Genomic DNA, 15,836 nt, shown 5'->3' on the forward strand with positions numbered 1-15,836 from the left:
GTAGATGTCCAAACCGACTTGCCAAAACTATAGTTTGTTAACAAGAAATGTGTGGAATGGTTGAAAAACGAGTTTTAATGACTCCAACCTAAGTGTATGTAAACTTCTGACTTCAACTGTATGTGTATATATATATATATATATATATATATATATATATATATACATACACACACACACACTCTGGACTGCGACAATGCTCATCCTAGTATTTCTTAATTCCATTATTTTACTTTTTAGATTTGTGTGTATTGTTAGATATTACTGCACTGTTGGAGCTAGGAACACAAGTATTTCGCTACACGCACAATAACATCTGCTAAATATGTGTATGTGACCAATCAAGTTTGATTGGATTGATATACATTTATTCTAAAAGGTACTGTACGAGATAAAGTACAGTAGTTTTAGTGAATTTAAAGTATCCCAGACACTCTGACTCAGGCAGATGTGTTCCCAGAATAGCTTTGAGATAACATGGCATGACAAAACGAACGGACACACTACTAGATAAGAAGACGAGGTAACGTTGTTGAATTTCCACCAAACATATGACAACTTTCACTGCAATTGAGCTCAGGGCAAACCAAAGAATTACATTACTAGTTGACCAAATGTTTTTTTTTTTTAAAGTTGATGCAACAATACATCAAAATCACACATTTATACTCATGTAGATTAAACATATCTGTTGTGTCTGGAAAGTGGGGCTGTGTGTACTCCTGCCATCACTCTCTTCAAGGTCTCTATCCTTTTCACCCCAAAACATGTCTAGGAAAGAAATGTTCATATTGCATTGGGGAAGAATATTTTTTTTTCAGACATATTGCCGTCTTCACACTTTCAGAATGCCATCTGGCTCCTTCTCCTAGGATTAATAGGGCCATGCCCCAACAAAATGTTACCTATTACTTGAACATGAAAGAATACTAATATAACACTTCAATAGATTCACAATATTTTGGTTCAACGAATACTGTGGAAATCAAATCAAACAAAGGGGAGGAATACATTTTGATTAGATCTTCCATATGTGACACTCAAATTGATAGTCAAGGGGCTATGCCCATCTACAAGAGTTGTATTCCTATCCATACTGGTAAACCCTTTATTTCAGAGATACCACGCAATAAGAATGCTATAAAATCAATTATCTTTATTGGGATAGAAATCTGGAAACAAAGGAGAAAAATGTACACATCATGGTCCAAGAGGGTTACATTAACAAGGATGTCAAAGGAGCTTCAGCCTCATTAATCCATCTCTGCTTGTCTGTCACCCCACTGAGTTAGTCCCTTGGATTCACATGTAGGGGAGGTGTTTTGACCATATAAAGTCATTTAGAAAATATACACAGCACTATCTAATGATTACTTAACTTATTACTATTTAAATAAAACATGTGCACTGATACGCAAACTGATATAGCTGGTGAAGCATAATGATCCAAAGGCCAGGCACACTGGCCAAATGGCAAGTAACAGAGGCTGGAGAGAAAATCACAATAAAAAGGCAGGAAAAAAATCTCCACTGGCAAAATCAATGATTATTACTACTGTACAGCAACACTGGGGCATCCATCCAAAATCAAACACTGTATGGTTTTCCATGATACTGCATCTTACCTACAACTTCCTGTTCTACTATTTCCTGTTCTTGTCTGATGAAGGGCCCTCCTGCCATTAAGCACAGGCCACAACACAACCCTTACGTATTATCAGTCAGAATTCACCACCACCCCCAAAACGTCTCTATCCTTCCTATGTGTAACTATTCTGCTACCTAGTACTCCTCTATGTCTATAACAAAGCAAGGTTGGCGATCAGCAAATGGGATGGCAGTCATTGAACAAGAGGAAAGACTGAGGAGGATTGGGGTGATAGAAATAATTCAAAACTGAGATATGTACAGGTGTAATGCTGGAGGCTGTGCTGTGAGAAGCTGTGGTGTCTGTGGTGCAAAGGCAGAGACGCCATAGACCTCTGGTCAGATCGGCTTATACAGCAGGGTGGTGACATACTTCTTCTTGTAGCGATGAGTCGCACTAAGCACCATCACACCATCCTGAGAGGAGAGAGAGAGAGAGAAATATACAACTCCATTAGCACATACTTGACATTTCCCTTCACCTCTCCAAAAGCAACTCTTCTGGGAGTCCTTCTGTTACCTCTTGCAGACGTTGAATCAATCTACTAAGGCTCCATGGCTTTGATTTAATCTTTCTGATCTTCCTGTGGTCTTACCTTGATGGACAAGGCGTAGAGGTGATTGAGCATGACATGGTTGGGTTCTGGGAGCAATGCAGGGTCACACTGAAGAGGGAGAGAGAATACATCTTACTCCAGTGCATGCACGTTACTGTCAATGACTTGAATAGCTCTCATGTCTTCATCATTGATATTCCCATGAGGGTTTGGATTCAGTTGTTAGCGTCTTGTACTCACAGAGATTCCTGTGTCCTTGTTTAGGATGACCTGTAGCAAGTGAGGTGGGAGAATGGGCGGAGACTTGAACTTTTCTTCCTGCTTGGGTATGTAAGGGTCCTGATGGTACGGTCCGGGAGGGGAGCTGGACAGGTCTAACTCACAAACAGATGGGAGGAGGGGCAAGTTAATAAATACAATGGGAGAGTGAACACCAAGATTTGTCTAGTTAATATTTTGCTATTTCAAGTTGAAATCTAACTTTCTAACACCATGGAGATATTTTCCAATACAGTAGCATAACTTGAATGGATGAACACGTTATGGATACTGACCTTGACACTGACCTGACATATCAGAGCATTTCTGTGAGTCCACCATAAGTGCATCAAACACCTCAAAGTCAGTCTTCTTCACTTGGATGACATTGTTGACTGTGCCTAGCTGGTTGGTTACAACAGGCTGGCGGACCACAAAACCAGCAATCAAACAAAGAACTCATAAACATCAAATCTGTTCCAGTCATTCACTCCCGTATGCCTGTGTAAATAGCTGAGTAGACAGTTGTTCCTATAAAGCCATTACAACATGTAAAACAGAGGTCGTTCTGGTCCCAAAAACACGCTGCTCACCTCAGCTGGGTCATGGGTCCACGTTCCGTCCACATAGAACTTATACTGATGCTCCCCTTCAGGCAGATCCACAATTGCCACAAAGTTGTTCTGACTGAAATAGAGAACAAACTAACATTAAGCGTTATGAATTCGGGGGCAGAAATGATTAAATATTAAAGCATTAGACCTCTCACTAAAGGTCTTCATTCATACAAAAACTATACAGAAATCCAAACTGGTTCTCTAGCAGATAGGTAAGAATGGCCTTTTTCCCTTGATTCAGATTACAACCCCTCACTTCTTTAAAAATGAAATACATTTCCAAAATATCACTATTTTTAGAACAAGCCATAGAAAGTTGGTTGCAATTTCAGTTTAATCCACCAGAAAAGACAGAACAAATATTACAACAAATATAGTTAAACTCAAATATACTAATTGATTTTTTTATTATTCTTTTTTTTTTTAAATATGGAAATGTCTGCTCTGTCCAAAATTACAACCAACTGATTGCAGCATTACCACAAAAATATAGGAGGAAAGTGAAAGGGGGAGAAATTAAGGGACTTGTCTGTCGGCCCTGAAGAACATAATTGGTTAAAGTAAACTGCTATAAATAAAATGTATACCAGTTTCATTTAAGGACCAAAGAATTGACAGCTGTGTTGTATAGATTGCAAAATAGTTGGAAAGAGATTTTCGACATACCGATTCCATGGCACATGGTTTATGAACTGATACACAAAAGGATGCTGGATTCAAAACCTAAGAGTTATTCAATTTAAATGATTTTACAAAACTCTTGCAACATATATAATGTTATATATATGGGGGATACAACCATCCCAGCTCTGAAGATTTTGCCACGAATAGACAGAATCATCAGATCATATGTTTTGGTACTGTCCATTTGTAGCTTGTTTTTGGTCTCAGGTATGGCTGAAGAATTCAAATCAAATTGTCTCTCAACCAGCTTCATGAGGTAGTCACCTGAAATGCATTTCAATTAACAGGTGTGCCTTGTTAAAGTTTATTTGTGAAATATTGTTCCTTCTTAATGCGTTTGAGCCAATAAGTTGTGTTGTGACAAGTTAGGGGTGGTATACAGAAGATAACCCTATTTGGTAAAAGATCAAGTCCATATTATGGAAAGAACAGCTCAAATAAGCAAAGAGAAACGACAGTCCATCATTACTTTAAGACATGATGGTCAGTCAATCTGGAAAATTCAAAGAACTTTTAAAGTTCCTGCAAGTTCAGTCGCAAAAACCATCAGGCGCTGTGATGAAACTGGCTCTCATGAGGACTGCCACAGGAAGGAAGACCCAGAGTTACCTCTGCTGCAGAGGTAATAAATGCTTCACAGAGTTCAAGTAACATGCATGTGTGGTTCCCACAGTGAAGCATGGAGGAGGTGTGATGGTGCTTTGCTGGTGACACTGTCATGATTTATTTAGAATTCAAGGCACACTTAACCAGCATGGCTACCACAGAATTCTGCAGCGATACACCATCCCACCTGGTTTGCACTTAGTGGGACTATCATTTGTTTTTCAACAGGACAATATTCCAACACACCTCCAGGCTGTGTAAGGGCTATTTGACCAGGAAGGAGAGTGATGCAGTGCTGCATACAATGAAATGGCCTCCACAATCACCTGACCACAATCTATCTGTAATTTTAAAGCTGATCTACCCCCTTAAAATAAAATAAACAGTAAGGGCATACATACAGTATACACTGAGTGTATAAAACATTAGGAACACCTTCCTAATATTGAGTTACATCCCCTTTTACAAGGTGTCGAAAGTGTTCCACAGGGGTACTGGCCAATGTTGACTCCAATGCATCCCACAGTTCTGTCAAGTTGGTTGGATGTCCTTTGGGTGGTGGCCAATTCTTGATTAACACAGGAAACTGTTGAGCGTGAAAAACCCAGCAGTGTTTCAGTTCTTGACAGACTAAAACCAGTGCGCCTTGCACCTACTAACATACCGCGTTCAAAGGCACTTAAATCTTTTGTCTTGCCCATTCACCCTCTGAATGGCACACATACACAATCCATGTCTCAATTGTCTCAAGCCTTAAAAATCGTTCTATAACCTCTTGAAGCTAGGGGGCAGAATTTTTATGTTTGGAAAAATAACGTTCCCATTGTAAGCTGCCTATTTCTCAGGTCCAGATACTAGAATATGCATATAATTGACAGAGTAGGATAGAAAACACTCTAAAGTTTCCAAAACTGTCAAAATATTGTCTGTGAGTATAACAGAACTGATTTTGCAGGCGAAAACCTGAGGAAATCCAACCCGGAAGTGACTTCTATTTTGAAAAATCACTGTTCCATTGCCTGCCTTTCGTCCATTTAAAGGGATATCAACCAGATTCCTTTTCCTGTGGCTTCCTCAGGGTGTGAAAAGTCTTTAGACATAGTTTCAAGCTTTTATTTTGAAAAATAAGCGAGAATTATCAAAACGCGTCAGTGGATGGACCGATGTCCCTCCCTTAGTTCTTGCGCGCGACAATGATTGCTCGACATTTTCTTTCTCTCCAGTATTGAATAGTTTACAGTCCGGTTGAAATATTATCAATTATTGATGTTAAAAACAACCTGAGGATTGATTATTAAAAACGTTTGACATGTTTCTACGACCTTTACACATACTATATGGAATTTTCATCAAGCCTTGATGACTTGCCTAAGGCTGTGGAATACTGAACATAACGCGCCAAATGGAGTTTTTTTTATATAAATATCATTATCAAACAAAAGGAACATTTATTGTGTAACTGGAAGTCTCGTGAGTGCAAACATCCGAAGATCATCAAAGGTAAGCGATTCATTTTCTTGCTTTTCTTGCTTTCGTGACCAATCTACATGGCTGCTAGGTGTTCTTAATGTTTTGTCTAGTGATCGATAAACTCGGATTGCTTTCACTGTAAAGCATATTTTCCAAATCTGACACGACAGGTGGATTAAAAACAAGCTAAGCTGTGTTTGGCTATATTGCACTTGTGATTTCATGAATATAAATATTTTTAGCAATTTTTTTGCATTTTTTTTTGCGCTCTGCAATTAAGCGGTTGTTGATGAAAATGATCCCGCTAAAGGGATCCGTGCGTCAAGAAGATAACCGGTCTTAATCTACACTGATTGAAGTGGATTTGACAGATGACCTCAATAAGGGATCATAGCTTTCACCTGGTCAATCGATGTCATGGAAAGAGCAGGTGTTCCTAATGTTTTGTACATTCAGTGTATACTCACTCACAAAACTGTGTGAATTGCACCAAAGGCAGGTCAACAATAGTGTTATAAGTATGATGCCCTTCTCATGGCTGCTAACCCACCTCCTGGTTAGGGGGATCTTGTTGGCCCAGTTGTTGAAGGATCCGGACAGAAAGACTTCCTTTCCGCTTCCAGTCCAGCGGAACACAGTGGGGCGGTCCAGTGTGGGCCCTTTATCAGCCTCCAGGTCCTGCCGCCATGCAAGGTACTCCTCTTTCTCTAGTGGAGCCTAGGAGACAAGGGAAGAGGGAGAGACAAGTCTCTCTGTGTGTGTTTTGACCAATGGGTAAAATACTATGTTAATACTGTAGATAATCCTCTAAGAAAACCAATGGTCCAAACCTAATGTCTCCATCATAATCCATTCAAAAGTTATTGAAGTTTTTACCCTTGAAGGACAGACAGAATTAGTTTGGCATCCTACAGGGTGACTAAATGGAGGACAGAGAAAAAAAGTGGTAATAAATCTGGAAAAATGGCATCAAGTCAGCTAGGCGGGATTCTGTGCAAGAATTAAGGCTACTGTCTACCTGACAACCCACAGAACATAAAACAATAGAGGTAAGATGGATAGGACACATGATAATGTAGTATTTTATTTAAGATTCACGTTCTTTTTCGAATATTTCTCACAAAAACAAGCGTCTCTCTGTGAAATGTCAACAGAGCACTGAGCTTATACCCAGCTTTTTATTTTCAAAGCCTTTTACATTTCATTCAGCTCATGTCGTGCTAAATTAGCTTTTTAAGACCCACTGAAATAACTTTGAAGACGACGACCACAAAATGTAAAATCCTCAACAGTTTTTACGAGAAACCTGCACCACTGTCAACAGAGCTCGGTGCTTATTATCGGATGTATTAGGTTACGAAATCTGTCTTTTTGGATAGAATGTTAATGATATGATAGAGAACGACCCCACTTGAACGATTCAGAACATGAATAATCATATTTGTCTTGGTAAAATGTATTTTATAAACATAAGGAAGTTACATTTTATCACCAAAGCACGTTTTCTCTGGGGCAGAGTGGTTGGACACCCTACATAATTACAGAGGTTCACTCCTGTAAAACTGACCTTGATGTCCTCTCCATGGAACATATCAGCATCCTCTGGACTGTCCATAAGGATTTTAGGCCTGTCGCCCTCCTTGGCGCGGCTGTCCCGCCTGTGTCCCGTACCCATACCGGTGTTAGTGTTCCCCATGGTCCCCTCTGTGTCAATAAGCCAAAATCACTGTGGACAAAGGTTGGAAAATTGCTTAAACTAATGGGACAACAGTAAAAAAACTCAAATCAATAAGGGACATCATGGACAGAGAATGTGGGCACATCCAAAGACTATGCGTAGGGTAAATGCATTTGAATTTAATCACTTTTTCACAGCATCCCTTTTAATTTAAACAAAACTTAGCATACATGTTTTCCCATGGAAGAAGTGGTCAGAAAGATTGTTTTTGGACATGAATGCCAAAACATTCAGGAGATAAGGGTGCTCAAATTGACCCATTTTGCATACCCCACCATACCATGAGACATCCATGTCTTCAGCACTGGAAAAGAGAAACGGTTGAGTTTGATAGAAATGAAAATCTTACAGTGTTGTCAAACTATTCTGTTATTTCTTTTTTTATATATATATATATATATATATATATATATATATATATATATATATATATATATATATATATATATATATATATTTATTAGAGGTCGACCGATTAATCGGAATGGCCAATTAATTAGGGACGATTTCAAGTTTTCATAACAATCTGTATTTTTGGACACCAATTTGCCAGATTTTTTTTTTACACCTTTATTTAACTAGGCAAGTCAGTTAAGAACACATTCTTATTTTCAATGATGGCCTAGGAACGGTGGGTTAACTGCCTTGTTCAGGGGCAGAATGACAGATTTTTACCTTGTCAGCTCGGGGATTCGTTTTTGCAACCTTCCGGTTACTAGTCCAACGCTCTAACCACCGGCCTTACATTGCACTCCACGAGGAGCCTGCGTGGCAGGCTGACTACCTGTTACGCGAGGGCAGCAAGAAGCCAAGGTAAGTTGCTAGCTAGCATTAAACTTATCTTATAAAAAAATTATCAATCTTAACATAATCACTAGTTAACTACACATGGTTGATGATATTACTAGTTTATCTAGCGTGTCCTGCGTTGCATATAATCGATGCCTCACCTGTTAATTTCTCATTGAATCACAGCCTACTTCGACAAACGGGTGATGATTTAACAAGCGCATTAGTGAAAAAAGCACTGTCGTTGCACCAATGTACCTAACCATAAACATCAATGCCTTTCTTTAAAATCTATACACAAGTATATATTTGTAAACCTGCATATTTAGTTAATATTGCCTGCTAACATTAATTTCTTATAACTAGGAAAATTGTGTCACTTCTCTTGCGTTCCGTGCAAGCAGTCAGGGTATGTGCAGCAGTTTGGGCCGCCTGGCTAATTGCGAACTGTGTGAAGTCCATTTATTCCTAACAAAGGCCGTAATTAATTTGCCAGAATTCTACATAATACTTGACATAACATTGAAGGTTGTACAACGTAACAGCAATATTTCGACTTAGGGATGCCATCCGTTAGATAAAATACGGAACGGTTCCGTATTTCACTGAAAGAATAAACGTTTTGTTTTCGAAATGATAGTTTCCGGATTCAACCATTTTAATGACCAAAGGCTCGTATTTCTGTGTGTTATTATGTTATAATTAAGTCTATGATTTGATAGAGCAGTCTGACTGAGCGATGGTAGGCACCAGCAGGCAGCATTCATTCAAACAGCACTTTCGTGCGTTTGCCAGCAGCTCTTCGGCTGTTTATGACTTCAAGCCTATCAACTCCCGAGATTAGGCTGGTATAACCGATGTGAAATGGCTAGCTAGTTAGCGGGGTGCGCGCTAATAGCGTTTCAAACGTCACTCGCTCTGAGACTTGGAGTAGTTGTTCCCCTTGCTCTGCATGGGTAACGCTGCTTCGAAGGTGGCTGTTGTCGATGTGTTCCTGGTTCGAGCCCAGGTAGGAGCGAGGAGAGGGACGGAAGCTATACTGTTACACTGGCAATAGTAAATTGCCTATAAGAACATCCAATAGTCAAAGGTATATGAAATACAAATCGTATAGAGAGAAATAGTCCTATAATAACTAACTACAACCTAAAACTTCTTACCTGGGAATATTGAAGACTCGTGTTAAAAGGAACCACCAGCTTTCATATGTTCTCATGTTCTGAGCAAGGAACTTAAACGTTAGCTTTTTTACATGGCACATATTGCACTTTTACTTTCTTCTCCAACAGTTGTTTTACTATTTTCTACATTGCAGAATAATAGTGAAGACATCAAAACTATGAAATAACACATATGGAATCATGTAGTAGCCAAATAAGTGTTTTTAAAAATCCAAATAGATTTTAGATTCTTCAAAGTAGCCACCCTTTGCCTTGATGACAGCTTTGCACACTCTTGGCATTCTCTCAAACCTCTTCACCTGGAATGCTTTTCCAACAGTCTTGAAGGAGTTCCGACGTAAGCTGAGAACTTGTTGGGTGCTTTTCCTTCACTCTGCGGTCCAAATCATCCCAAACCATCTCAATTGGGTTGAGGTCAGGGGATTGTGGAGGCCAGGTCATCTGATGCAGCACTCCATCATTCTCCTTCTTGATCAAATAGTCTGGAGGTGTGTTGGGTCATTGTCTTGTTGAAAAACAAATTATAGTCCCACTAAGCGCAAACCAGATGGATGGCGTATCGCTGCAGAATGCTGTGGTAGCCATGCTGGTTAAGTGTGCCTTGAATTCAAAATAAATTACTGAGTGTCACCAGCAAAGGACACCCTGACAATCACACCTCCTCCTCCATGCTTCAAGGTGGGAACTACCCATGCAAAGATCATCCGTTCACCTGTTGAAACCAAAACTTTCAGATTTGGACTCATCAGACTAACATACTGACCAAATTTAGAAATCCATGTTATTCAATTATTGCGCCAACGAGCGTCTAATAGAAGTCATTCCTATTTCTGACACAGATCGCGCTGAAAGTCCTGCCTCTCCCATCTCCTCATTGGTTTATAGAAACAGGTACCCACGTGCCATCTCCTCATTGGTTATACCCACGTGGGTGATTGAAAGACGAACTTTGTTGCAGGTTGTCGTGGTAATACTATGAGAGTTTAGATGAGATCACCATATAAGTTCAAAGATGAAAAAGCCTGGAAGGAGGAGAGATGACTAAAAACGATTTGGTTGGCCGTTTTATGTGTGGATTAATTGTCGGAGTAGAGGTCCTTGTGTATTTCAGGTAAAATAACAACTCAATGTTTATATCCCAGGACAAATTAGCTAGCAACAGCAAGCTAGCTAAATAGGACAAATTAACATTAGCTAGCAAGTGCAAGCTAACTAGCTAAATTGCCATACATGTTTAATGCTTTTCGACCTGTCCCCAAATTAATGTCATTAGTTAAGAGTTTGTTTTGATATTTTAACCTGCGTGTCGTGATCGCGTTTGGTGTGGGTGGACCAAATAAATGTATGCACGATAGCACACTCGCGCAGCAGGTTTGGGTTCCGTGTAAAGTACAGATTTATACAGGTCTAATGTCCATTGCTCCTGTTTCTTGGCCCAAGCAAGTCTCTTATTATTATTTGTGTCCTTAAGTAGTGGTTTCTTTGCAGCAACCTTCATGCCTTAAAGTAATGATGGACTGAAGTTTCTCTTTGCTTATTTGAGGTAATAAATACATTTTATTCAGTTAAGAACAAATTCTTATTTACAATGACGGCCTACACCAGCCAAACCCAGACAACGCTGGGCCAATTGTGTGCCGCCCTATGGGACTCCCAATAACGGACGGTTATGATACAGGCCTGGATTTGAACCAGTGCCTTAGACCGCTGTGCCACTCGGGAGCCCAATATGGACTTGGTCTTTCACCAAATAGGGCTATCTTCTGTATACCACCCCTACCTTGTCACAACACAACTGATTGGCTCAAACACTTTAAGAAGGAAAGAAACTCCACAAATTAAGTTTTAACAAGGCACACCTGTTAATTGAAATGCATTCAGGCGACTACCTCATGAAGCTGGTTGAGAGAATGCCAAGAGTGTGCAAAGCTGTATTTTGATGTGTTTAACACTTATTTTTTGGTTACCACATGTTTCCATATGTGTTATTTCATAGTTTTGATGTCTTCACTATTATTCTACGATGTAGAAAATAGTAAAAATAAAGAAAACCCTGGAATGAGTAGGTGTGTCCAAACTTTGACTGGTACTGTATATATATATATATATATATATATATATATATATATATATATAATATACACACAGAGACAAATAAATAGTTTGACAACCCCATTTGTAAGCTTTTAAATTATATAAATCTCAAATGTGATTTTTGCAGTGATTAAGACATGGATGTATAATGGTATGGTGGGGTATACAAAATAGGTCAACTGGGCAGCTTTGAATTAAAATGGATTTACTCCATGTTAGCTAGCTACAGAGCCTTCAAAAAATATTCACACCCCTTGACTTTTTCCACATTTTGTAGTGTTACAATGTTTTCACTGGACAGTTACTTTAAGCTGCAATATCTAACTTTTTAGGCAACCCTACCAAATTCAAATAGAAAATGTGAGTTTATAGGCCTCTCATTCTCTTGAAAGACAGTCTAAGAAGCGGTGGATCTGTCCTATGTGAACTATGTCTATGCTTCCCGTTCTAAATACTATATTTCCAGTTATTGAAAATATATTTCACAATGGTTTAGATGGTACAATGATTCTCTACATTCTCTATGCTTATTTTGTCAAATATACCGAAATCAGGCAAACTATTAGAAATTTAGCAACCAGGAAATGGCAGTGATTTCTGCCAAAAAATTATGGATATACTGACAAGATACTTCTCTCCCCCCCAAACAGCCTCACACCATGAATATGCATAGCCTTGTGAGACAACTCCGATATAAATAGCAAATAAGCCATTTGTTTTTTGTTGTTGATCAAATTCAACAATCTCATTGATCTCTATACAAAAACTCCTTGTTTGGTGGGCGACAAAACACTAACTGCTTGAGGGAGACAGATTTTCCATCAAGTGGAGCCTCGCTTGTTTCTGCATAGTTCACCTTTAAAACAGGTTGACATTTTTTTGATAAATGAATCAACTTCCAATTCCGGGAAACGCAGTAAACAATACGGGAATGGCGCTTTTTATAACCATTACTTGCAGGTGAATGGATAAATTGTTTTGGGATAATTTAAAACACTCTTTATATTCTACTATTTTAAACAACGAAAATACACCCGCAACAGGGCCCCGATACGCTACATAATTGCAATTTGTTTTTTGGAAGGAAAACGATTTAACTCATATTGTAATTAATTATAGGTTATATTTCATACTAGACATCTAGAAACACCGGACAGTTTAGCATCCCTGGTTAGGGTGCTGTGTTAACGTAGCTAGCTAAAAACATTAGCTAACGTTCGCTTTACGTTACCAAGCAATGTTTAGTAGCTATGTCAAATAATTTGTGTGTGCTTCCCTGGGGTCAAACTTTTCCACATGGGCGGATATTAAATGTTTTACCGGGAACAGATAATAGATGCGTGCTGTGTAGGCAATCGGGCAAGCTCTTTTCGAGCTGCTGCAACCGATGGATTATTGGATGCTATAGTTACTAGCTAGCTAGCTAAAGTAAACAGCTAGCTCCCTCTGTGGCTATATCTGATTTAACGTTGACAAGAACCACAAACTGAGTAGGAAATATGAATATTGAAAACCATACCTTAGAATTGATGTCAGTTTACACCACTAAAATGCTCGTCTTTTATTTTACAATTTTCCCACGTTCTGTTGTTGACAACACAACCTTCCTCATCATTCCAGAGGGCTCCGCCTCCTTTCTTTCTTAACTGTCAGATAGTGCATGCAGTTTCACTTCCTTACCAGCAGGTGGAAGTGTCGACCTTTAATGGGCTATCAAGGCTCAGTCCAGCAGGGAAAGCTAGATTTCTAGGACATAAAAGTTATAGACCATCCCAGCTAAACACTCATTATTTAAGCATTATTTAGACATTATTTCAAACATTTTCCTTGTGTATATCTACAGTCACATAACAATGTATAATCCCTGTGCTGAAAGTCAAACTAGTAGTCCTTGTGTTTTTCATGCAGGTCTTTCAAGTCAACTATATCAATCAATCAATCAATTTTATTTTATATAGCCCTTCGTACATCAGATAATATCTCGAAGTGCTGTACAGAAACCCAGCCTAAAACCCCAAACAGCTAGAATGCAGGTGTAGAAGCACGGTGGCTAGGAAAAACTCCCTAGAAAGGCCAAAACCTAGGAAGAAACCTAGAGAGGAACCAGGCTATGAGGGGTGGCCAGTCCTCTTCTGGCTGTGCCGGGTGGAGATTATAACAGAACTATGCCAAGATGTTCAAAAATGTTCATAAGTGACAAGCATGGTCAAATAATAATCATGAATAATTTTCAGTTGGCTTTTCATAGCTGATCATTAAGAGTTGAAAAACAACAGGTCTGGGACAGGTGGCGGTTCCATAACCGCAGGCAGAACAGCTGAAACTGGAATAGCAGCAAGGCCAGGCGGACTGGGGACAGCAAGGAGTCACCACGGGCGGCAGTCCCGACGCATGGTCCTAGGGCCCAGGTCCTCCGAGCGAAAGAAAGAGAGAAGGAGAAAAGTAGAGAGAGCCAAGATTTTCAAAATGTTCATAAATGACAAGCATGGTCAAATAATAATCAGGAATAAATCTCAGTTGGCTTTCATAGCTGATACAATCATGATGACGGGCAGTCAAACAAACAAGAATGGTCACTTGCTTATAAACTTCTGATATGGTTTTTCCAACACGCTACAGCTCTCAGCAGCTTGTGAAATAGCCCTGAGTGGCTGGCTCTGGCTGCACTGTCTGGTGGCTCCCTATATTTGTCGACAAATCGACAAATCCACTATAATTGAGAATTTCAATAAGCATTTTTCTACGGCTGGCCATGCTTTCCACCTGGCTACCCCTACCCCGGACAACAGCACTGCCCTCCCCTCTGCTACTCGCCCAAGCCTTCCCCATTTCTCTTTCTCCCAAATACAGTCAGCTGATGTTCTTAAAGAGCTGCAAAATCTGGACCCTTACAAATCAGCCGGGCTAGATAATCTGGACCCTTTCTTTCTAAAACTATCTGCTGAAATTGTTGCCACCCCTATTACTAGCCTCTTCAACCTCTCTTTCGTGTCGTCTGAGATCCCCAAAGATTGGAAAGCAGCTGTGGTTATCCCCCTCTTCAAAGGGGGGGACACCCTTGACCCTAACTGCTACAGACCTATATCTATCCTACCCTGCCTTTCTAAGGTCTTCGAAAGCCAAGTCAACAAACAGATTACCGACCATTTCGAATCACACCACACCTTCTCCGCTATGCAATCTGGTTTCAGAGCTGGTCATGGGTGCACCTCAGCCACGCTCAAGGTCATAAACGATATCGTAACCGCCATCGATAGGAAACAATACTGTGCAGCCATATTCATTGACCTGGCCAAGGCTTTTGACTCTGTCAATCACCACATCCTCATTGGCAGACTCGACAGCCTTGGTTTCTCTAATGATTGCCTCGCCTGGTTCACCAACTACTTCTCTGATAGAGTTCAGTGTGTCAAATCGGAGGGTCTGTTGTCCGGGCCTCTGGCAGTCTCTATGGGGGTGCCACAGGGTTCAATTCTTGGACCGACTCTCTTCTCTGTTTACATCAATGATGTCGCTCTTGCTGCTGGTGATTCTCTGATCCACCTCTACGCAGACGACACTATTCTGTATACTTCTGGCCCTTCTTTTGACACTGTGTTAACAACCCTCCAGGCGAGCTTCAATGCCATACAACTCTCCTTCCGTGGCCTCCAACTGCTCTTAAATACAAGTAAAACCAAATGCATGCTCTTCAACCGATCGCTGCCTGCTCCTGCCCGCCTGTCCAACATCACTACTTTGGACGGCTCTGACTTAGAATATGTGGACAACTACAAATACCTAGGTGTCTAGTTAGACTGTAAACTCTCCTTCCAGACCCACATCAAACATCTCCAATCCAAAGTCAAATCTAGAATTGGCTTCCTATTCCGCAACAAAGCATCCTTTACTCATGCTGCCAAACATACCCTTGTAAAACTGACCATCCTACCAATCCTCGACTTCGGTGATGTCATTTACAAAATAGCCTCCAAAACCCTACTCAATAAATTGGATGCAGTCTATCACAGTGCCATCCGTTTTGTCACCAAAGCCCCATATACTACCCACCACTGCGACCTGTACACTCTCGTTGGCTGGCCCTCGCTTCATACTCGTCGCCAAACCCACTGGTTCCAGGTCATCTACAAGACCCTGCTAGGTAAAGTCCCCCCTTATCTCAGCTCGCTGGTCACCATAGCAGCACCTACCTGTA

The 15,836-nt window shown here is 40.2% G+C and overlaps 1 protein-coding gene across 2 annotated transcripts; it reads right to left on the minus strand.

The window, feature by feature from the left end:
- Positions 1–1,141: 1,141 nt before the first annotated feature.
- prkab1a (protein kinase, AMP-activated, beta 1 non-catalytic subunit, a) lies at positions 1,142–13,293 on the minus strand. 2 transcript variants are annotated; one of them, XM_055874526.1, is made up of 8 exons: positions 13,161–13,293; positions 7,407–7,565; positions 6,390–6,556; positions 3,056–3,149; positions 2,771–2,885; positions 2,445–2,578; positions 2,244–2,312; positions 1,142–2,064 (listed from the first exon to the last, which is right to left on the minus strand). In XM_055874526.1, the coding sequence occupies exons 2-8, from the start codon at positions 7,533–7,535 to the stop codon at positions 1,987–1,989; spliced, it is 786 nt and encodes a 261-aa protein (XP_055730501.1). In that variant the 5' UTR covers positions 7,536–7,565; positions 13,161–13,293; the 3' UTR covers positions 1,142–1,986. The 2 variants fall into 2 exon arrangements, with proteins under 2 accessions (XP_055730501.1, XP_055730500.1); XM_055874525.1 differs by having other exon boundaries at positions 2,759–2,885.
- Positions 13,294–15,836: the final 2,543 nt, after the last annotated feature.

The sequence above is a fragment of the Salvelinus fontinalis genome, chromosome 21 (genome assembly GCF_029448725.1).
Source record: "Salvelinus fontinalis isolate EN_2023a chromosome 21, ASM2944872v1, whole genome shotgun sequence".
NCBI lineage: Eukaryota > Metazoa > Chordata > Actinopteri > Salmoniformes > Salmonidae > Salvelinus > Salvelinus fontinalis.

Bases quoted from the DNA above. Each gene is read 5' to 3' on its own strand.
- prkab1a (XM_055874525.1), bottom strand. From the start codon at position 7,535: ATGGGGAACACTAACACCGGTATGGGTACGGGACACAGGCGGGACAGC. The intron at 3,150-6,389 runs GTGGGTTAGCAG...TCTCTATTTCAG, and splicing joins AAGATCCCCCTAACCAGGAG to TCAGAACAACTTTGTGGCAA. The intron at 2,313-2,444 runs GTGAGTACAAGA...CTCCCTCTTCAG, and splicing joins ACAAGGACACAGGAATCTCT to TGTGACCCTGCATTGCTCCC.